At 33.7% G+C, this 23,330-nt stretch overlaps 1 protein-coding gene across 28 annotated transcripts in view; it reads right to left on the minus strand.

Annotated features, from left to right (window-relative positions):
• Positions 1–2,671: 2,671 nt before the first annotated feature.
• MFF (mitochondrial fission factor) overlaps positions 2,672–23,330 on the minus strand; it is a 41,670-nt gene continuing 21,011 nt past the window's right edge. For 4 of the 28 annotated variants that reach the window (XM_031957920.1, XM_031957917.1, XM_031957919.1 and 1 more), the window contains 8 exons: positions 21,786–21,877; positions 18,988–19,062; positions 14,777–14,935; positions 14,416–14,502; positions 8,325–8,387; positions 5,463–5,547; positions 3,896–4,029; positions 2,672–2,858 (listed from right to left, as the gene is read on the minus strand). In XM_031957920.1, the coding sequence (XP_031813780.1) occupies positions 3,898–4,029; positions 5,463–5,547; positions 8,325–8,387; positions 14,416–14,502; positions 14,777–14,935; positions 18,988–19,062; positions 21,786–21,877 (693 nt within the window). In that variant the 3' untranslated portion in view covers positions 2,672–2,858; positions 3,896–3,897. Of the gene's footprint in view, positions 2,859–2,959; positions 2,976–3,136; positions 4,030–5,462; positions 5,548–8,324; positions 8,388–9,940; positions 9,974–11,693; positions 11,712–14,415; positions 14,503–14,776; positions 14,936–18,987; positions 19,063–21,785; positions 21,878–23,330 lie in introns of those variants that run through there. The other 24 variants (XM_031957926.1, XM_031957923.1, XM_031957927.1 and 21 more) reach the window with 19 other exon arrangements.

The following is a 23,330-nucleotide window of genomic DNA, read 5'->3' on the forward strand; positions in this document are numbered from 1 at the left end:
TTAAGAATTTGTAGATCTAATTTTTAATAAAGCAGTTTGTCACTTGGAAATTTTAACTTCTTGGAAGAAATTGTAGCATATTTATTAATCATGATCATATAATTGGAAGACTTTGCTAAGTTTGATTTTAATTGGACAATTTTAACAGATTTTTGTTGTTGTTGCTGGACCTTTTCTGAATCACTGATAATATAAAAGGTTAATGGCCAGTGGGAGTTTTGTATGTGCCTCAATCAAGGAGATGACAACAGAAAAAGAATTCAAAGACATATGTTCAACTGAGGTACTTAGCAAGAGAATTCTACTTTAAGAAATAGGAAATCGCAAAACTGGGAGAGTGTTGAAAACTGGAAACAATCCTGAATTAGCCAGTCCTCTACTTTACTAGAAGCTTCTCATCTTTTTGAAAGTATGTACTCTTTATAGCTTCAAGAGTGACTCTCTTCTGGAGGCCAAGTCTACTATTAAAAATAATAATAATAAAAAGAATACATCCTTTTCTGATATTTCCAATGGTAGCTCTCAAGTCAAAAGGTCATTTTTCAAAGCAAATAGAACTCATCTATTTTGAAAGTGAATAAAATATTTTTATAGTTTGGGTTTTAAGTAGATATTTAGTTAATAGTGATTTCTGGACATATCTTGAAACTCTAATGCCTCTTATTCCATGGTCATTCCCTTTGCTATGTCATTGTTCATAATGCTATGATATTATAATACTCTCGTCCTTATCTAAATCCTATCTATCCTTCAAAGCTATCTCATGACCTGATTTTATATAATCTCAATCTTCCTCTGTTCTCCCAAAGGATCAATACTATGCTACTATGACTGTGCTACATGTTTTGGCACAACATTTTATCTTTTTTACTATTATATTAATAGTTGCATGTATGGCTATCTAAATAGCTGCACGTATGCCTACTGATGTATAGACTGTCAGTTCCCTAAGGACAAAGCTCGCATCATTTCTTTTGTACCTTCTACAATACCTAGGCACTTAGTAAATACATAAATAAATACTTGTTAAATTAAATTTCATATATAAGAACATTCAGCTTATGCCCATTAAAATAGTTCCACTTCAATGCCAGATATCCAATAAAAAAAGCTGAAAGGAGATTGCTTTATTAGAGAAAAAAAAGTTATCCTGAAAATACTCTCTCTACAAAATCATTCTTCAAAACAGAACTTCTTTCTGTGTATAAACTGGCAAAAATCAGCATTTACCATCTACCATAGAAACATTTTAAAAGTAAACACCTGAAAACACAAGGGGTATGTGTATGTATATTCACATCACATTTAGTTGTAAACATTACTATTAATAGATTAAAATACCAACAACTCACAGGGACTGTTAGATTCTATGTATCACTATGAGCTTTCCTTCTTTTTTACTTTTCATTTTAGATAGATCACCAAAGAAAAATATAACGTGTTTGGTTTTCATTTGTCTATTTATTATTAGTACAATGTTAAATACAGAGAAAAGCCTCATAATTTTAAAAAGGGTTACTTGGTACAGTGGAGAGAATGCTGGGTCTGAAGTCAGGAAAACTCATCTTCGTGAGTTCTGGTGTCAGTCACTCCCTAGCTGTGTGACCTTTGCTAAGTCATTTAATCTGATTTGCCTCAGTTTCCTTATGTGTAATAAACTGAGCCAAAGAAGGAATTAGCAAACCATTCTAATATTTTTGCCAAGAAAATTCCAAAAGGGGTCACAAAGAGTCAGATGACCAAAAAAGACCTAATACCACTAGTCCTTTTAGCCTTTGAATTTCACGATTACAAAATTATCTCATTCTTGCCTTTAATTGTTTGAAGGAAAGAGAATTCCAAATAGTTTATACTTTGAGGTTTGCCTAGTCGAACTTGAACTCATATTCTGAGGCTACAGATATAAGCTTATTCCATCCTATTTGATGAGAAGCAACAGTGACTTTTTCCTGGTGACGCACAAGAGCATACTAGCTCACAGATATGACATTGGCAAATACCTGAGGAATCTTAATTGGTAGAGTCCAGCACAGGATATGATACAGTTCAGAACTCGGAGAATAAAGTATAGATCAGTGTTCTCAAACCTTGTCTTCAACCTACTAGTTCCATACTATAAATGACATTAAGAATGTGTACAAGTAGAAGCTTGAGGCACACTTTTATACTAAGTGAATATAATTACTATCACTCTTCAGTATTTCTTAGAACACTTCCAGAGAGAGAGACAGAGAGATTGATCTATTGAAATTAATTATTTGCATTCCAAATAATGAGACACAAATCTTTAGGATCAAATACTCTTATCTCAGTCCTTTTCATTTTGGCTTAAGTGGCTATGATACACCAAAACACTATGTGTACCGAGGAGACAAAAGTTTTTCTGTTTACTGACAAAACCCCCCATAGGGTTTTTAGTTATTTAGTTATATAAAATTACTTTTTTAGTTGCAGACCAACTTGAGAATAGGCTTATAGTAAGAACACAAAATTAGCTGATATTCAAGTGAATTGTTTATCCTTTCTCTATAACACAAGTTGTATGATTCAATAATGGACAAATTTTTGACTATTATCACACCTATTATAGAACATCTGGTCAGTGCCTCAATACTTATGATTCCCTAGTCCTCATCTAGAATCACTGACTGGAAGGAAGACACTTAACATGTCAGGAGGGAGCTTCTTTTATTGGCTCCAGTACAGTGGATATTCGAGGATATGGGGATTACATCAGTCTTTGAATTAAAAAAGGAAAAAGAGCTGCAGGGTGAATATTCTCATAACTGAAGACTCCCAGGAACAGGTTTCATTGGTGATCTGCGCTCTGTGAGATTAAGGATCTTGGGGGCCACACTCTACAGTGGAAGGAAGATACAAAAACAAGAAACCTCTTAATGTAAGATGCTTTATAGATATAAAACAACAAAACTACTCATTATGTTAGTGTCATTCTCACCTACTGGTTTGAAGATCTAAAAGAAAGGGGGAAAAAAAAAGAATGACAGCTTTTACTACCATCGAGAAATCAACTGTTCCTTCCAGAAACTTAGAAGATATGATTCGGTATCATATATACTACATATACAATCACAATAAAAATGTGAAGAAATAAAACTTTTCAAAAGACAAACACTGCTTTAGTTCGACAGTTTATTAAATACACTACATTGGTACCTTTTCCGTAATCTTTTAAATCACTCACACATGGACTTGCTTAAAAATGTATTTCATAGAAAAACATCTGCAAAATTAAGACTAAAATAAGAAAATACATTTCACACACACTTCTGGATAATCTGTTGAAATGTTAGCAAGAATTCCTTTAATTTATTCTGTACATGTGCTTAATGAACATACTTTTGAAATATTATGTGACTTGGTTCTTTTGAATCTGGCACCAGGATGCAATGCTTAAAGTGTTCATGTCAGCTACAGGGAAGCTGATGCAAAAGTATCTAATCACAAATGATTTCATCTAACAGTGTTTCACACACAGGACAAAAACAGATACTTTTTTTACTCTTTTTTACAGATACTTTTGCAAATCCATTTTATAAGCCCTCTCTACTACTTAGAGAATTAGTGTGGTCTGTTTTTATGTAGACAAGAGAAGCAAATCTTTTCAGAAACAAATTTAGGCCTATTAACAAAACATGCAAAGGGAGGTTATTAAGCAGGTGTTACTGCAAATATGATTAAAAAATAAATACAATCAAGCAACAGGATGTCCTTTCAGTTCTGAAATTTTAGATCCTTTGTCCTTTCCCAAAGAAATACATTTTCAGTGCATGGATTATCAAACGGCATACAATGCAGAGACAGAAACAAAGAAGTTTGCAAATGCTTTATATTTCCAGCTGTTATGACAAGTATGTTAGAGAGCTGAGGTTACCTCTAGCGGCGAAACCAAAGCCAGCTATTAAGCAGCCAGAAAGCTACGGTAATCGAATACATGACCATCTCTCTTTTTGCACGTTCTTTGTTTTCTTCTTCCAGAAGTTGGAGACGTCGATTAAGTTTGATTATCTAATTAAGAAAAAACCCCAAAAGTACATGAGTACTTGTCATAAAATCTGTGTGTTTACCAAACAGCATAATGAAAGTGCCTTAAAAAATATGTCACAAATGTTATTTATTCTACAAATATTTACTATAGTGACATTTCCTAAATAAAACCAAACCAAATCTATTAAAAAAAAGGTATCCCTCAAAGTCACTCCATTACTACCTGTCAGTTACATGGCTCTTAGACTACATGCATTCCTTCTAATTCTAAAATTCCACCCTTCTTTGAACCTTTTCCTTCTATCCTGCTTGTCTAATGTCTTGTCATTCCTTACTGGGTAGCTTAGGGAATGGTTGCAACCTGAAATTCTAAAATGAATTCATATTGATAGAAGGATGTTATATTCTAAGGAAAGCATAGGAAAGTGGAAAGAGTGTTGATTTGGAGCCAGAAAAACGCAATTTAAATGCAAGTTCTGTCTCCTTGTTTCCCCATCTCTTGTGATCTCTTGGGCAAGTCCTTTAAACTTTCTGGGCCTCAGTTTTTTTATTCATAAAATCATCTCCTGAAAGAGATTCCAGAAGGAAAACTCTCAGGAATATTATAACTAAATTCCAGAGTTCCCAAGTCAAAGAGAGAATATTGTAAACATCCAGAAAGAAACCCTTTAAGTATCTTGGAGCCACAGTCAGGATAACACAAGATTTAATAGTCTTTGTAAGAGACAGAGATAAGGGAGGGTGAGTGACAGGCCCACGGGTGGGAGGGGCTGTGCTTGTCCTTGCCTCCGAGAGCTACCGGGGCCAGAAGGGCTACATAACTTGTCAGGGGTCCCACAGCTCGTTCCTGCTGCTGTTTGGCATGACTACATAGCCTGCCCACATTAGCTGTGGGGTTCTCTGGGTAACAAGCCTAGTTGGCCACTTCCTTCTCCATGATGAGTCCAAATTACAGATGAGAATTGAGGCTGAAGGGGGATTACCTGACTGTCCCAGGGTCCTAGCAAGTGTCTAAGGCCAGATCTGAACTCAGATGGTGCAGGCCAGGCCCAGTGCTGTCTGTGAACTACCCAGCTGCCTTAACTTGTTTTTAATGAATTCAAATACAGAGCTGCCACAGTCCTTAGAAGGCACCTGCTCCAACCTCCTCATTTTGCAAATCAGGAAACTAGATATTCCAAGAAATCAAAGTGAAGGGTGAGCCAGAGCTGAATTTCAGCTCATTGATTCCCAATCTTGGGCTCTCTCATTGCATCCCTTTGTTCAGAAAAACTTTAAATAATTTGCCCACTTTCCTCCTCACCTGTCTAGTGGATATAGAGAGGTAGATGGGATGATACATCCACTTTCAAGAGTGTTAGGAGTCAAGGGAATTCTGGGCCATGCATGGTCTCAGATTAGGCCATGAGTGTTCATCATGAGCCAGGATGCCTTAGCTAGTGTTTTTCAAATACCTGACGTCTCAGGGAAGCAGCATCTACAACAGTCACATCATCTGGTGTTCCTTCAATTGTCGTGTCCAAAGATGTCAGACCATATCTGGTAGAACAAACAGAAAGAGTTTAGGAATACAAAAGAGAATTCTATTCACAATGTGCAAAGGATTTTATTATGTCGAGAAAAGAACCTCATGGTTTGGAGTTGTTATGGATGACACAATCTGAACTAATACCAATCAATATGTGAAATGACAAAGGACTTTAGGTTGGCACCTATCTAGATGACAGGCACGAGCTTAGAAGAATAAAGCAGAGATATCTATAAATACAAAGAATCACTGACCCAGATTAAAAATTAGGATAATTCTGAGAGAGGGGAGACAAATGAAATTTAGTCTAATGCCAAAGAGGCCCAGGCTGAAAAAGGTTTGTAAAACCCGCTTTAAATTCCATACAGATGGATATTTGCAAACTCTCACTTCCATCTGCAGTTATCAGCTGGAGACTGGCATGAAAACAGAAAATAAATGCCCTATTCTGTCTCTTCCAGGAGAAAAATAACTTCTATCTCAAAAAGTATTAATTTATTTTATAAATGTGTCTGAATTTTAACAGTCTGAAAAATAAATATGCTCTTTATTCATGTATTAGTCATGCTCACATAATGCAGTGGAACTAGAGTTCGAATGCTTCTGGTTTCTCTAGCTACCCCCTGCCACCTGTTACTTCTCCCCAGTACAGTCACATAGTGACTGTCCTCTCCCTTTCCATAATTTCTAACTTCCATCTTCTGTATTCTCTCACTGGAGGAGCACAGGTTCCCTTCACCAACTAATCCTTATTTTCATGACCCAAACAGCTATGCAAGTACTTGTATGGCTTTAGTATGTGCACATGAGTAGGTCCCTATTGTTCTCCAAATCTCAATGCTCTCTAAAGCTATAATCTAAATCTTCAAACTGCACCAAGGCTTCTGGGGTTTGTGGAAGAAGGCAATGCAGACAAACCCTGGCATGTCAAAGCTTACTAACTTGGAGACAAACGGAGAAACTTCCTTCCCAAAGGCACACAAAGATGAAAATTTTAAAGGAATGATACGCAACCTTAGGAATCAATTGTTATAAGCGGTACGAATAGGAGCCAACCCACTCTGTAGAGACATGCAGCTTGCCATTCCAAAACAAAAAACAGAAATGAGTTGTAACAGTCTGACTTAAAATATGTCCTCATTCCAAAAAAAAAAGAGAGAAAAAAATATAATAAATAAATATTTAAAAAAAAATTTAAAAAAAGCCCAAGCCCAACAAAATAACAAAAGAAGCAAAAGAACAATCTTACAAAAAAAACTTTTTTAGAGGAAGGTGCAAGAGCAAAATAAAAACTTGTGGTACTAATTTAAATGGAATTTTATTTGTATTTTTTCTTGTACTACAACAAAGTTCAATTACCTGGAAAAATTAGAGATTACTTTATTCTAGTTAACTCAATTACTTTTTTGTTTCAAGTCTTATTTGAATCACCTAAACAATTTTCCTAATATGTCCTTTCTTGCTTCAGTGTGTTGGGTCTAAGGAATACAATTTAATTTTTATCACACATTTTATCTTAACATTATTGTTATATATAGATATAGTACAATAGTTATATATAAGATGTAGTACAATGGAGACTATGTGGCCTATTGGAAAGAAAAGGCTGGTCCTAAAATTAGGAGAAGCTGAGTTCCAGGCCTTCTTCTGACATACTGGCTCATCTGACCATGGTCCAGGCAAATACCTGAGACCAGCAGAAGGCTACAAGCTGCAAGGTGCACTGGGAGAGGGGATTCCCTTCATGAATTCCAAAATAAGGTTAGTCCTGCACCAAGAAGCAGTAGCCCCAGCTTCCCATGGACTCCAGATTGCCAGGCATCAGGAGGAAGCCGAGAAGAACGTCAGTCCAGGGGCGGGCACTCACCAGTTATCTTAGCAGGGCTACCTCACCCATGCCCTGGGCCTTAGCTTCTTCATCTACAAAAATATTAACAATACCCCTAGTATCTACTGCACAACACAAGTGTGAGGGACAATTAAATCATGATGTAAAATGCTCTATGAACTTGAAAGTTTTATAAAGGCCAGGCATTATGACATATAAGGTCCATCTCAAAATTAAATCCTATGATCGATAACTCTAAAGGTTCTATAAGCAAAATGAACTTAAATCGTTTTGAGCCCATCTGAATACTTTTTCTGAACATAGTTTATTTTTGCACTGCTAGAGGGAGTTTTAATTGAATCCTGGCCCTGGAGTCCAAAGTCTCAGCTTCACAGGGACTTCACTTTCCTATATCAAGTGAATGAACCAGATGGATGAGATAGTTGTCAGGTGTCAAAGAATAACAGAGAAGAACACTCTCCTTGGGAGACTCCAAAACTCATTGTTTTGCCAGGGGCAAGTTATAGAATGTCACACACAGGAAAAAATGGAAAAAGTAAAGGACTAAAAATCCATATTGCTACAGACTTCTCCCACAACCTAGTCTCACCAATGCTATCTTATTCTCTTGGTATCACATACAGTGGGATTTGAAGAAAACAAAATATGGACAAACCAATGAACAAAAATTCCTGAGAAGTCCCTAGATAATACCAGTAGGGCCTATACACTTACATTTCAAGCTGAAAAAGTTAAATCTGCAGAACAGAAATAGCCAATTACAAATGTAAAAGAGGTACTAAATTCTATAAGCCTTCCATGAATTACTAGGTAAGGTCTGGGGACAGCTAGGTAGCATAGCGGGTAGATGCTGGGCCTGAAATTTCATAGAGCTATAGAGATCAAACTATTTATTTCCTCTTGACTGGCAAAAAGGCTCAACGAGGACACCTGATTTACCTGATATCATGATGAGGGTTAGAAGTGGCAGTGGCAGCTGCGGACCCCCCACGTAACATTGGCCTAAAGCAGGGTTTTGCAGGATGTAGGCACGAGACAGATCAGGAGACAGAGAGGAAGTAACGAAAAACACAAAAGTGGGAAAAAAACAGGACAAAGAGAAATGTCAAATATATTCAATTATATTGTATAATATTTCAATACAATATAATGTTACCTCAATTTTAAACAAGCCTGTATTTTAAACGCCTTCCTTTTTATATTTCTCAACAAATAAAACTAACTTGATAAAAACTTCTTATTACATATATGCTGCTAAGACAAAACAGTATTGGAATTAGTTTCTATAATGATGAGAAACTTCAAAAGTATGTCTCAGAATCATTCAGTTGCACCTGCATGTTCATGGTTGCTCATTTGATACAACTCAGCCCTATATATTGCTGAATCCTAATTGTAATTTTCAGCTGTTTCCCAGGGCTTCTTTCCCCTCCTCCCTCAGCTCATCCATCTCAGATTTAGACTCATGTAGCTTCATTTTGGGGAGGAGGGGTGTTATATTAAAAAAAAAAAAAAACCCACTAAGTATAAAAGACCTTTAGTTTTAAGAGCAGAGACACATCCCCTCAGTTCTGGAGCAAAAAAAAAAAAAAAAGGTCCCTTAGGGAATGCCTGGCTTTAAAAGCTGAGCAGGAGCAGGTGAGGCAGCATGCACAACTCCATAACTGAAGTTTGGTCCCCAGAGACAACCAGGACCAACATACAGGGCTGTTGTCAATGAAGGTAAGGTGCAGTGGAAAACTGTGTGGGGAACTGAGCTCAGGGACTAAACACATTGGACTTGGTTCTAGCTGAGGTAATTAGAATTCAGTCAAACAAGCATTAATGCCTTTCCCCCCCAAATTAAAAGCTCTAGAAGACCATTAAGCAACTCTCCCAAAAGTAGTCAGCAAAAAGTTTACTCAAATAGAAGAGAAAGAAGGTGAAAAACAGAAGAGAAGAAAAATTCTTGTATTCTTTTTGGTTGGCCTAATTTAATTTTAATTTAATTCCAGGTACTAACAGGTACTGTTTGATTCTATATTTCTTATCCATAATAAATATTTTAATGTCCTTTGGAATTGTCTCTTCCAAAAGTTAACAAGGTTCGGGGCTTTTGGTCATATTGTAATTCATCCTCATCAAATTTGGCCTGAAAATCCAACAATTTAAATGTTTGTTTTTTCTAAAGGCAGCACAAGGGTAATCTATCCTAGGCTAAAGATTCAGGATTTTGAGTGGAAATGAAAAGTACTTTTGGGGAGGCTCATGAAACTTGTATTTTGTTAGTTAAGTCAAGGGAGAAGTAAAGTTTTATCTTAAAAATTTGTAACCTATTTTAAACCTGTATAACTATCAAAATTATTACTGAAACACCATCCAGAATATGCTAGTATTACAGCTATTAAATAAATGTTAGCAGAAGCCACTGTTGTTCAAGTTATGACAACAGATCAGGGTTTAAGATTTAAAAGCATATTTCTATATTCAAACATATCTGTCGCATGAACCGCAAGAGTCACTTCCGCCACAAAGATTTCCATTCAATAATGCACAGCCAAGAAGCCAGAGGTTACCTTTCACATCGCATTTCATTTTGTCTTCTCAAACTGGTAATTATAATATAAAGGCAAATTAGACAAGTATCCGGGACAGTTAACATATATACACACACCATTTTTTCTTATGAACCACTGAAATTCTAGTAGGTAGCCTTTAATGTTGAAGAATTTTTCCTAAAGTTTATTGTAACTAGAGCGGTCAATTATACTCTGTGGCAACTGACAAAATGGATGGTAGTACAAAGATAAAAGTTTATACTGCCGACAATATTCTGGCTAGTAGAGAATTCTCAAATATACAAATCTGTGATCAGTCAGCCCTCCTGCAAAGATTTGGATCAAGACGGTTCTTTTATATAGCTATGTATACTGCTGTATCAATATTTTGAATGGTAAAGCAGAAATAAACAGTTTTTCAGAGGCACAAATTAATCCAAATTAATGAAAGAATTCTGTTAATGACAACTTTGCATTTCCCACCACATATGTATGTTATATGTATTTTGTGTGTGTGTCTGTGTGTGTGTATATGTATTTTAATAAGTTACTGGAGGAGAGAGAACTACAAAAACTACAAATACATTGAGACTTGCTAACTATTATAATGGTTTTTTTTAAATTATGGTTTAAATAATATTCTTATATTAAAATGAGATTTTTCTCTTTACAATACCAATAATTTTTTCATTGGATGGACAGTTTGGAAAAGTTATTTGGCTAGTCTTGTGACAAAATTATTTCAATACTAATTTGTTTTCCAAGCAAAAGACTGGTCAAGTTCTTTTAGTTTACTTTAAATTGTATACATAAACAGTAACTAGATTTGTGAATGCAATATGATCATAACTTGGTCATCAGTAACTGTTTTCTTGTAATTAATAATATTAATGAGTAAAAGATAAGAAACAAACAGTTTCTGAGATGCTTCTTGTCTGATCAAGGACTAAGCCAACATGGCCTCTGTGTTTGGGGACACAAAATCGTGCTGCTCACACCACTCTGCAAACATGAATGAATCTTGTAGAGATTCTTCACCAGCTCCACCTTGATACCTGTGTGAAAGAATTATTCCTAACAAGCTCAACATGCTTACTCATTTGTGGCTTGCCCTAAAGGCACCAAAAGTACTAATGACTCTTATGACAACACTTAGTGACAACCTTGATATGACATGTCAGTTAGTCAAGTAGAATAAATAATTATGGAGATTTTCTATGATACATGTATGCATGTAAAAATGTATGCATACACACACACACAAGCATGTGCATATACATTAATTTAAATAATTTAAAACTACAAGCCGATGACCCATCATCAAATGACACTAATTAAACAGGTGAAATGAAGATTATGATGCATTCCTCTATTAGTTAATCTGGCAGTCATATAATTTAAATCTTATTCTAACTTGATGGCTCCTTAATACATATACTTTATTTCTGCATGCTAAAATCCCAAGATTCATAGGTCAAGATTTCTAAAACAAAACGAGCTTGAGTACCAGGAGAACATCAATATGGAAAACAATTCAGCCTATCTAAAATAATTTAAAATTTGTTTTAACTTATATGTGACAATGTTCATTTATAGAATAAATAATGTTATTATATTGATATGCACAATAAAACTAACATTAAAGGGACACTGTTAAATAGCTAATAAATCTTACTTTCTAAATTTATGTGAACAAATGTTTCCAGAATTGTTTTAATTATCTGAATTTTAAATGTACAATTACAAACTCAAGAGGCAAAATAAAACTGACCTATTTTCACTGCTCATTCTGAAATGCAAAAAAAGTAATCAGTGATAAATTTAAATTGTTAATTTAAAAATAAAATCAGTGTCCTTTTAATCAAAAAAAGGCACTTATACAAGTCATTATGATGTAATTGTGACAAAGCAGATAGAAAAGCCAACTGGAAAAAATAAACAACAAACAAAACAAGACCCAGAAACTCAAAAGCACAATAGCTCTAACTTAAAAATGCTCTTTCTAAAGGAACAGGACCAAAGTTAAAAGATACCCTATTAAACCCAACAGCAAAAGTAAACCAAGAAAAACAAAGTTATCCTCTAGAATAACAAAACAAAGCAAAAACACAAAAGCATTTAAACCTGTATAAGCAGCATTTTGTAATCATGCAAGTAAATAATTATCCAAATTTCACATTCCTATTTTTTAATTTTTATGAAATCACGCTATAAGTAATAGGAATTTTATTTGCTACCGATAACTCTGAAAACTTATCCAGCAAGTAGAATTTAAGAGATTTGAATACATTTAAATTTTTAAAAGAAACCATCTACTGAGACTGTGTATTTTGGATGAGGAATGTGTTAATAGAAATTTTATGATGTGTCTAGGAGACCAGATAGTGTCAAAATTAATCCATGAATAATTAAAAATTATTTACATTATGCTTTAAGTGGTTAAGGAAAGATTAAGATAGCTTTTCCCCAATAAGACAATTCTGAAATGACAAAATTTAAAATATCTAAAAATGTACAAAGGGCTTATAAAGAGCCCTTTGTAAAGAGGTTTTATATAGTAGACATGATGTCTTGGTTTAATAAGAATTATGAAGGCATGAGTGAACCTAATGCAAATTCTATCTAAAAAATTAGAGATATTATTATTGGTTTAATTATGCTTATAAAATGATCTTTCTAGGAAATATTCCATTCATTTCATCATGCTTGAATTTTATTATAATTTAATACAATTAGGACTCTGGAATTTGGATTTTTTTTTTTTTTTTTTTAGTATTAATGAATAGTCATTACAATAACACTTATAATGGAAGAAACAGTAAAAGCTCTGACAGAGCTGTAGATATATTCAATAACTACAGGCTAGAGAAATATTCAATTCAATATTCAGTGACATGTAATACACTAGCCTAAAGTCCTTCTGGTACACGGTATTCAAATTGAGGTATTCTAGACCACATTAGATAAGTGAAGCTATATAGAGGAAAAGTCCTATGCTGTTTTAAGTTTAAGGAAATTCCAGGTCTTCCAATTATAAAGGAGAAGACTCCAATTCCTAAGCAGACTCCAAAATCACTGTATGATCTATCTCTGTAGGCCTGGTCTGGCAAGCTTCTAACAAAAAGGGAAGAGATCCTAGGATCTAGAATTATGGATGAAGTTTCTTGCCACTGATTAAGTCCAAAAGTCTTGTGTAAATGACAGCTAATGCTCCACCACTGCCTCATGTATGTGTACACACTTGGTAAAAAGTGGCAAAATTCCTTTCACAATAAGCTATACAGAATATACATATTTCTTATGTATGATCTCTTATGAAAGGGATCAATGAACACCGCTTTCAAAGTAAAGACCAATTTATATTGTCAGGTCTCATTAAATAAAATTAGTTATAATATTAACATTAAAAAAAATCTTGCTTTATTGCTATAGTGCCTACAAGAGCAGTGTAGAAAACCACATATGTATTCTTCTATTGAAGATACTGTATTATAAGCTTCAAAAGCACATGTTCACAGTACATTAAAAAGCACCCTGGGAAAGTAGTTTAATAAATGAATCTCAGCTTCCACATCTATACAATGGAGTTTTTAAAAAATTGTCCTAAAGTGGTAGAAGAAAAAGTTTTGCAAACCCAAAGTTCTATATAATTGTGAGTTTTTATTAAAGATGTTAAGACATGATGTCCAATCACTAATGGATAAAGAGCTGGCCTCTAAGACAGTACAAAGGCCCATCTCTGACAGAAATCCATAAGGAACAAAAGAGGCTTCCCAGCCCACAAGCCACTTTCTAGTACTAAATGGCAATTTAATAGCTGATTTGCATCAGTAAAAACTTATCAACTGGGCTTTCCCAAATGAAATCATGATCTCCTCCCTGACTTTCCTATTCTTCAGATAAAGAGAATCAGCAAAACACTGGCCATAAAAATATTACCCAAAAGAGCATTTTGAAATAGTTTTAAAGATAGGCTTTAAACATGGGCAGGCAGTGTTAAAACGAAGTGCTAGTATTCAAGTAAGAAAGGGGAGAAAAAATTTTTGCTAACTAAAGTAAAATTATACAGTGCTTTACACGATTAAGAGCAAACACAAATAAGTTAGCTATCTACTGTGATTAATATTCAGTATTTAAATCACCCAGATTAGAATTTCCTAGAGTTTTGTAAATAAGCTGATATGCTTATGTCTATATCCCAGATGCTTTAAATCACATCTCTTTGAAGAGATGGAAAAAGCCTAAATTGCTACGTAAAATGATAGCACAAGACAAAATCTAGCCAATGATACTTTGGATAAACTCTCTTCAAATGTCTTTTAATATAACACAAGAATAAGAACAATAGCTTCAATCAGAGTGCCCAGACTCCCATTCTGGCTTGGCAATATGCTTAAATGGGGAAAACCACTTCAGTTCTCTGGGCCTCATCTCAGTTCTTCACCTGTAAGGTCTGCACTTATGACTACATCATATTTAAGGGTCCTTCTTACAATAAATCCAATGACCTGGAGAGGTCAATCTTATTTGTACCAATGACAATGGTTACTTCTCTCTTGGCATATCCAATGGCAATCAACCTTTAAAAAAAAAAACAAAAAAACTGTTCGCTTTGTACAGTGAGAAACTAGGGAAGTATTAGCTAACACAGCCTCAAGAAATGTGAATTTTGGACAATAAGTTAAGAACACTAAAAGCAAAAGAAAGCAAAACAAGTTTTCATCCATTGCTAGTTAGAAAGAGAATATAAGGAAGGAAACACAAAAGACACCACACTCCACCAACAAGAAGCCAAAAACAACAATAATGAAAAATCAAGCAGTAAAGCTGCAAGAGTCACTGATGGCCAATCACCTGCGATTTTCATCCAGCACATCCAAGACCTGCTGGTAAGCCCTACGGGTGGAAGACTGGATAAACGACAAAATGCCCCGAGCAGAGTAAAGATTAGATCCATCTTCCGGTAACATATGGGGAGGACAGACACGGGCCTGTTGTTGTGATGGTGTCACACTGTTTATACAAGCACAGCAAATGAAGAGAAAAATACTGGAGTCAGATTTTAACGAAATTTCAGTTAAATATCTTCCCCAAACATTTATACTTCATTTTTCTTTCCCTTTTCCCACCTTCTACTTTGAGCAGATAATAAAAAAGTGTCAACCCAAAAGTTAATAAAATGATGTATTTCACATAAGAAAAAAATTTCAAGATTAGTTGCCAAACAAGAATGGTAGTTTTTGTATCAAAATATGAAGGTAATTTAATGACATTAATATGAAAGAGGGCATAAAGAACAGAAATTAATCACTTTCATCAGGGCTGTCCCCCTACCTTGAAAAACATTTTCAGTTTACCCAGCATTCAGCCTGCAGTAAACACATGTTTAAGTAAACTGTATTCCTCCATGATAATTAGAAGATTCATAAAGAATAATATACAAATGTCAAAGTTCAAGCAAATGAATATCAAAAGCCTATATAGTAACAGATTAATTCATGAATCTATCATTTAAGAAAAAGGAAACATTTTATAGTCGTTTTTCCAGGAAATCAATTCTTAAAAAAATAAAAAGATGAACATAAATATCCAAGTTCTGGAAAACTATAGAGTAGTATTGTGACTAATTCATTTGCACACTCGTATGCATCACTGAAAATCAATATAACAGTAAGAAAACAAATCTAAGAAAGAATTCAGAACTTTTTTTACAAGGCCTAATCTTTGGAGGCTAAGAATGCTTTTAAGATTAGGAAGATGATGGTCCATTGATATTTCCGAGTGAATCGAGTACTTCAAATCTTTTATTCATATCAGCCTGAGATTTACCTTTTTTGGGCCCATCTCCAGAGCCACTAAAGGGTGACCCCATTTGAACAGCTATTACATTTGGTAACTTCTTCAGATTGAAAAGAGGTTTTTGGTAACCTTAATAATCTTGGAACATGTTCAACTCGGTATTACATATTGGAATAGTACACAGACGTGGCACCCCATTGCTTGGGCCAATGATGCAATGACTCTGTAAAAGCAGAATTATGACACCCAAAAGAAGTAAATATTACATGTTCTGCCTTTGTGACAAGGTTAGTATACGTGATGAATATTACTGTGTGCTAGGGTCAAAGAATGACAACTGGACCAGGTCTAAGACATTTTGTTTATTTTGGATTATATGAGACTTCTGAATGTGACAAGGATTTCTTATGAAATTGCAGGATGAGTGAGGTAATCATGGAGAAGAGAAGATTTTGAAGTTCCATGATATCAAACTTATAAAAATTGAGTATTTCAGATTATAATTATAAATCACTAATACTTTATTAAGCTTGAAACTATTTGTTCCTGATTTTTTACACTAGAAGAGGCTGTCAAATACCGTCAAGGCTAAAAGTTAAATTCTGACATTTTTTGTTTAAAACCCCACCAATTTAGGAATCTACATTAGAACCAAAGGCAAAGTTAAAAACATCAGGATGTTACCACTTTATTGATAGGTCGCCTAAATTTTTGTCTTGAGAATTGTTAATCTCTTGGGCCTATATCCCGTCTTGCTCAAGTGTTTAAACTCAAATCTACCAATTTATGCATTCTAGGAATGTGTTTGCTTCATAATAGGTGATATGTAGCAAAAACTCTCCTGAACTGGGGGAAATTCAGCTTGGTGAATCAAATAGGGGTTCATTCTCAGTAACAGCCTATAAAATGAGTGAGAAAGGGAAGATCTGAAGATCCTGAGGCAAAATGGCCTATAAAGGAAACAACAATGGCTTTGAAATTTACTCTTTTTTAAGTAGAACTGGGAATGCCTGAAGATCAAACAATGGGAAGCCTAGTTGTGAGTTCACAGTAAAGGAATGCCACTGGAACTTAGAGGCAAAGGAAGAAAATAAAACAAATGATTTGAAAGAAATAATCCATCTCACATCCTCCAAGTCAGTGAAAAGTCCATCCAGTTTATAGTTACTCAAACAACTCTGTAGCACCAGTCATGGACAATCATCAGGGTCTGCACTGCAAAGGCTGTAAGCCAAAACATACACATGTATTGAAGGTAGATCTGAATTCTGGCCTACTTTTCTCCAAGGCTAACTATTTATCTATTAGGGAATCCTGTGCAAAATTCTAAGACCTTTAATTTCATTTACATTGAAAACATCAAGTTGTCTTATCTTCTATCCAAGTATATGATAGTACCTAATAAACTGAAAATCAACAACTGCAAATCAAAAAAACAGGGAATAATGTCACATCAACTACCCTGAGGAAAGGGCAGGAGAGTCTAAGCAAGTTAAAAGCTCATAACTGTTCTGGTCATAAATGCATTTATATTTTGGAAGTCAAATGAAGAATTAAGTAGATCTTTATCTTAAAAATCACTGCCCTAAAAAGAATCATTCTTCCCCACAAATTCAAGAAAAAAATTTTTAGGTTTGAACCTCAAGAATCAATACCTTTTCATAAGTAACAAGGAAATTTAGAGGAAAATAAAGAGAACTAAATATTAATACATGAGATACCAGAATCAAAAGAGCCATAAGTGAAATTACTCTTAGTCAGTGAAAATTTTTTTTTGGCATTCAAGACATTTTCTCCTTAAGGGGAAAAAAAAAAAAAGACAACAACTCTTAAAAGTCAAAAAACTAAAACAAAACATCTTATAACAGAGATAGCAGAAAGGTTATCATCACTCAGCTGTTACCCTCTAAAAATCAGGGGTGGGGAAACTTTTTCTGCCAAGGATCATTGTGATATTTATAACAGCATTTGAGGACCATACAAAATTATCAAACTCAAAACAGTGGGAGGTTGTTGTCTAGATTTCAGTTTATCTTCGCCTATGGTTTACCTTGGCAAGGCCAAACCAAAAGATTTCCACCCACCTTATAGAGCCTATGAGCCAGATGTTCCCCACCCCTGCTATAAACAATGCAGAGCTCACTAAACTACTCAAAGAAGGCCATAAATTTCACACTAATGCTTAGCAACATTCCACAAAGGCAAAAGCTTCGTTTAAATTTGTTTGCAAGTTAGAAAAGCTATAAAGAAAGTATATAGGATGGTGTAAATCATATTATTTTAGTGGTACTTTCTTTAGCATTGCATAATAATCTACACAAGTATTAGCTAGAATTAGAAGATATGAGTAGAACTAGATTAATCTAAATTTATTTCATTATTAAAAAATGAGTCTAAAGTCAATTGCCTTCTCTAAGGATTTCTAAGGGAAATGGTGTTTCTCAAACTGTGAAATTAAATCTCTTTGGTAAGAAGTTGGGCTATCATCTAGAATTAACAAGAAAATTTGTGAGCAAAAACAAAGGGAAAACATTCATCTTTTCATATGAATGACAAGTTTCCTTGTTAATTCTCAAGTTGTAAATAACAGAAAACCCACTTTTCTATCTCAGGTAGAACAACTGATTCTCAGAATTTCAAAGAAACCAGCAGGCCAATTTGTAAAAAGCAAAATAAAAGCAAAACCCAGCAAAAAGCCACACTCAATCACCCCAAGGTGCTGTCACCTGTTTCTTCTGTCACTGAAGAACTACAAGAACACTTCAGTCCTTAGGTTATCAAGCAAAGACAGGTGCTGTGCATTAGATTCTAGGGCCAAAGATTCTTAATCATGTAGGGATATGTAATTCTCATGTTACAGATTTGCCAAATGGTATTTTAAGGAGGCCATTTTTGAAAATTTATTAAGCTTTAACTCCAATAAGTCTTAAGAATCACTGCTTTAGATGAATTTTAATTTAGAACTCATGTGCCAGCATGAAATACATCAAGGAAATAATATTTAAATCACCCCATTTTCCTTCTTTTTTGACTATATATGTGCACACACACATCTGCATGCGTGTGTGTGTTTGTGTGTATAACCAACAGACACCTATCTTTTAAGGGGTCTGATGACAGTTTGAGAAACCCTTAAATTAAGGTATTCCACAGAGCCAAGCAGTAGAGAATTAAGGTATAATCATTTTGTAAAATAAATTAGTATCAAAAACCTATAGAATTAAAACACTTTCTACTCACAAAGAGCAAATCAGATAAAATCTTACGTGTATTCCGGGGCTGAAAGTGATGACTGGAACCTTGAAATTTTATTTCTTGGGGCAGAATCTGATCTGAGCCACCTTAAATAATAATTACGCTTCTTTTACACATTCATCTTTGTAACACACCAAAAAAAAAAGCTAAAAATTAATACCACTGTTAAGAATTCATGTTTGTGCTGATGGTTGGATAGAGCAAGTACTTCCTACGCCTCTTAAAAGTTAATATAAGGATCTGGCCTTGAAAGACCAGAAAGTTTCAGCCTTCTGATCATTCTATTTCCATTCTTAAGAATGCCAAGGGGGAGAGCAAAGAATCAATATTTTAGAGACATGCACAGTTATGTATATTTTAATTTTTTTGAAGAAAAAATTAAGTTATATAATATAGTAAGAATTTAATAATTTGAATGAGGCAAATCAGTTTTATACTGACGTTGTTTCTGCATCATAGTATTAATAATGCGCATGTATATAGTACATATCAAAATTTTATCACGTATTTATTTACATGCAAACATTTAATCTTAACATTTATGAAATATTTTGAGTTGTGATAAACCCTAATGAAAACAATTTAAAATGATATACTTATTATAAGCATAAAATTAAAATTGTCATCATATTCATAATACGTTAGGAATGATATCAGGAAAGAAATTGTGATATTCTGTCACCATTAAATGAGAAAATATTGATATTAACAAAATACTTTGTTGTTAAAAACAGAAAGCTGAAAAATTGTAGTCCATAATATATTATTAAGAGTTTGAAAAATGTACAACTGTGTGATTTGAAGTCTTATTTTGTTAATATACACAAAAATTTAAGACTACAAAAACAGAAAAATTAAAATACAAGGGAATAAAACTAATATCAAGTTAATTGTTCTAGGAGATATTGCTCCATTAAAGACAACTAAGACAATGAAGACACAATGGCATTAATCGTTTGTCTACTATGAGAAATGTAGCTTGTAACAATAATATTAAGATGTAGTAGAACACAAATGACACATCAACCTCAAGTATGCTCTAAGAAAAATGGTCCACACATACAATATGCAATTATCCTTTTCCTTTTTTCAAACCATTATTTAGTGTGCATGTGTGATGAAATTTAACTGACGGAAATAGAGGAGTTCTGCAACAGTTATCAATCATTTGCTTTTTCTGGTCTGAGATGAAAAGTGTTAAGCAATAAAGGATTTATATAGAATGTATATAAAAAATGTCACAGAATTTACTAAAATTTTTTTGTATCCTTTTATAAATTTTTTGAAAAGATTAATTACTTAGATTCTTGGTTCAGGATTATATTATATTAACTAGACTGCCAAATTGCACACCTATTCTCATTTTCATAAATTATCTAGCATCCTTGAATATGACTTATGTAAGTCCTTTGGTATACATATACAAAGAAGATTCTTTATATATCTTACCTGATTTGTTGTAACACATGACCATTTACAGACAGAGGTTAAATTGTATCTTTCATCTTTATTTAGTCTTTTTTCAAATCAGTTATTTATTATCTGAACTTGTGTTTTTACTATACAATCATTTGGGATAGAAACACCACACACATGAAAAGGAATAAATTTAGCAAATAAATTTTGGTTCTTGCTTCCTTCCCTTTCCCTAAACAAAGGGATACAACATCATCAAATCAAATGAACAGTTGGCTTCACAATTTAATTGAAACTTCAGGTAATATGTCCTTGAGAATTCTGATTTTGGAGGTTAAAAAAAAAAAATCTCTTAAAAAGAACCAAAATGTATTACTACTTACAACATGCTTTCCACAAGAAAAGGCTGTCCTAATTTACTTCTCTGAATTCTTAGCTCAGCCTTACTTGCATACCACACACTGACACTCAACTAGCTTTTTTCTGAGAGTATTTCTTGAGTTAGACCCTACCACCCTAATGAAATGGAGAGCCCCACAGTGGGAGTTGGAAATGCCACAGCATTAACAGGAAATACATTATGCATATGATAATTTTTTAATTTAAAAAATCAGTGAGAAAGTATTGGTGATTATTTCTTCTCAAAATATCAATCCCATAAAAATACAAGAATCTTTCAAAGCTTTGGTATTTAATTATTTTAAATGTATAATTGGCTTTTTATTTCACAGAAATTTTAAAGGATTCCTATTATGATGGGCACATTTCTGTTTTAAGACCAAAAAAAAAAAAAAAAAAAAAAAGAGGGTGTGATCTCACCAAATCAGAAAGGAAAATGGAAAAAAACCCCAAAATTCTTTAAAGGTTATGTTTCTATTTCTTTGCAACTGTATGTGTCCTAAGCCCCTAGAAGCCAGAGGTAAGAAAGATGCTGTTAGTTACATTGTGAGAGTAAAGATAATTACTTTCAAATGTGGTTTTGCTTACCATAGCTCACTTCAAGAAATCACATACACATTAAATTTGAAATTCTCTACTGAATTTCACCACTTTTCAGTTTTGAAAGACAAAAATCTCTCAAAACTAGTTAAATGGATTTAAAAGCCCATCAGTTTAAATTATACTTTGCAGGTGATCCTCAAATGTGCAAATCACACACAAACAGAAATAAAAATGTTAAAAAATATATAAAATATCAAAAAGAATGAAATGCTTTCAATGGACATTTGGTTACACAAAGTAAAGTCTTCTTTAAATTTGAAGCCACTACTAACCTTATGCTCAGGATCACTATGTTGAGGAAAGGTAAATGGCAAGGGATAGAAAGACAGCTGTCACTGTGTGGCAGCAGTTTGAGGCCAGGAGTGGGGGTTCGAGATAGGGTATTACTCACATGGAATCGTTTCTGACTAATTGTCCATTTTGTCGTACAGCATTTTCACTCATGGACCTCTCCCTTTTCAGCCTGCCAACTGTACGGATTTGCTAAAAAACAAAAGGAGAAGGGGGAAAGGGGAGGATTGAGGGAGGACAACATATTTTTGGTGAGTATCCCATATTTTTGTTGTTTCTCAAAATAAAAACCTCTTAGCCTAATTCCAGAAAGCACCTAATTATTTAGAAAAGATTATAATCACAGAAAGACAACTCAAGGTATTTGCAAAGCAATGATAATGATGAAGATATTAAAATCTAAACTTAAGCAAAAATCAGGGGGAGATTATTCACTTTACAGAAGGATCCATCACACATGTACTTCCAAAATCCATCTTACACAATTTAATTCAAATTGTTTCATTTGTGTAAATTCATTTAACAGGAACTGAATTTTCAGGAAGCTATTTATATACTGGGATTATTAGATTATTTGAAGATACAGTCAGAATTTCAAATTTGGCTAAGTCTCAGTTTAGTTTTGGAAACAGAACTCCAAAGAATTCCATGTTTCCTAGTATTTATCCGGAAAATTAATGAAGTCTCCAGTTGGCACAGATGTAATTAGGATATCTATTTTAATTGTTAGGGGAAATAAAACTAATATTGGTTTTTAAAACTTCAAATTTAGCTTACATTATCAAAGTGTCAATGAAGTGAGTCACCTAAAAGGATTTGAAATGAACAATTATCTTTTTAGACTTATCACAATCAACAATAATGAACACTTAAGCTTAATAAATAAATAAATGAATGATTTGTTTAAAAAATTCTGGGAGCTAAGATATCAAATACAGTTAATGTCAAAGTAGGAGACAATTGTATGTTGTATTATATTAAATAAAATTTCTCTGGTGATTGGATTTATCAAACATTCTCCCCTAGTTTTTCTTTAGGGCTAAACATCTGGTCTATGTAGAATAATTATTTTTCTGAAATGATAATTTGCTTTTAAAACATTTAATTTGGTCAAAGATAAGGAAAAAACTTGATTTAATTAAATATCAAATCATTAAAAATTTTTTTTTTCCATTACATGTTGGACTTAGTAACTTACCTTAGATATCATAAGGACTCATGAAACAGATAAATTTAGGACCCTCTTTATACTTTCCCAGGTTGCAGGGTCCTGAGTAATTTGACAATTGAAGGTCTTTGTTAAGTACAGCCTTCCTGATTGCTACAGGGCTCCTTTAAAAGTATTACTGTCCTTAAAGGACATACATTTTTAAAACCATAATGGACACTCATTTGGCTGGTAGTATGGGAAAAATGTGGATATAAGCAGAATGGGTGGGAGTGTCAGATGAGTTGACTTTAATGGCTAGAAAAAATACTAAAATCTTAAATCTACTGTTTTCATCAGTATAGGAAAAACTTTAGAAACCAAGACTATATTTAAATGTATGTTTTATCACATATAGTATTAAATGTGTCATCTCTATCTAATAAACAACTGATTATAAGGTCAATTTGCAATAATTTTTTCCACAAATGACTATTT

The sequence above is a fragment of the Sarcophilus harrisii genome, chromosome 3 (genome assembly GCF_902635505.1).
Source record: "Sarcophilus harrisii chromosome 3, mSarHar1.11, whole genome shotgun sequence".
Taxonomy (NCBI): domain Eukaryota; kingdom Metazoa; phylum Chordata; class Mammalia; order Dasyuromorphia; family Dasyuridae; genus Sarcophilus; species Sarcophilus harrisii.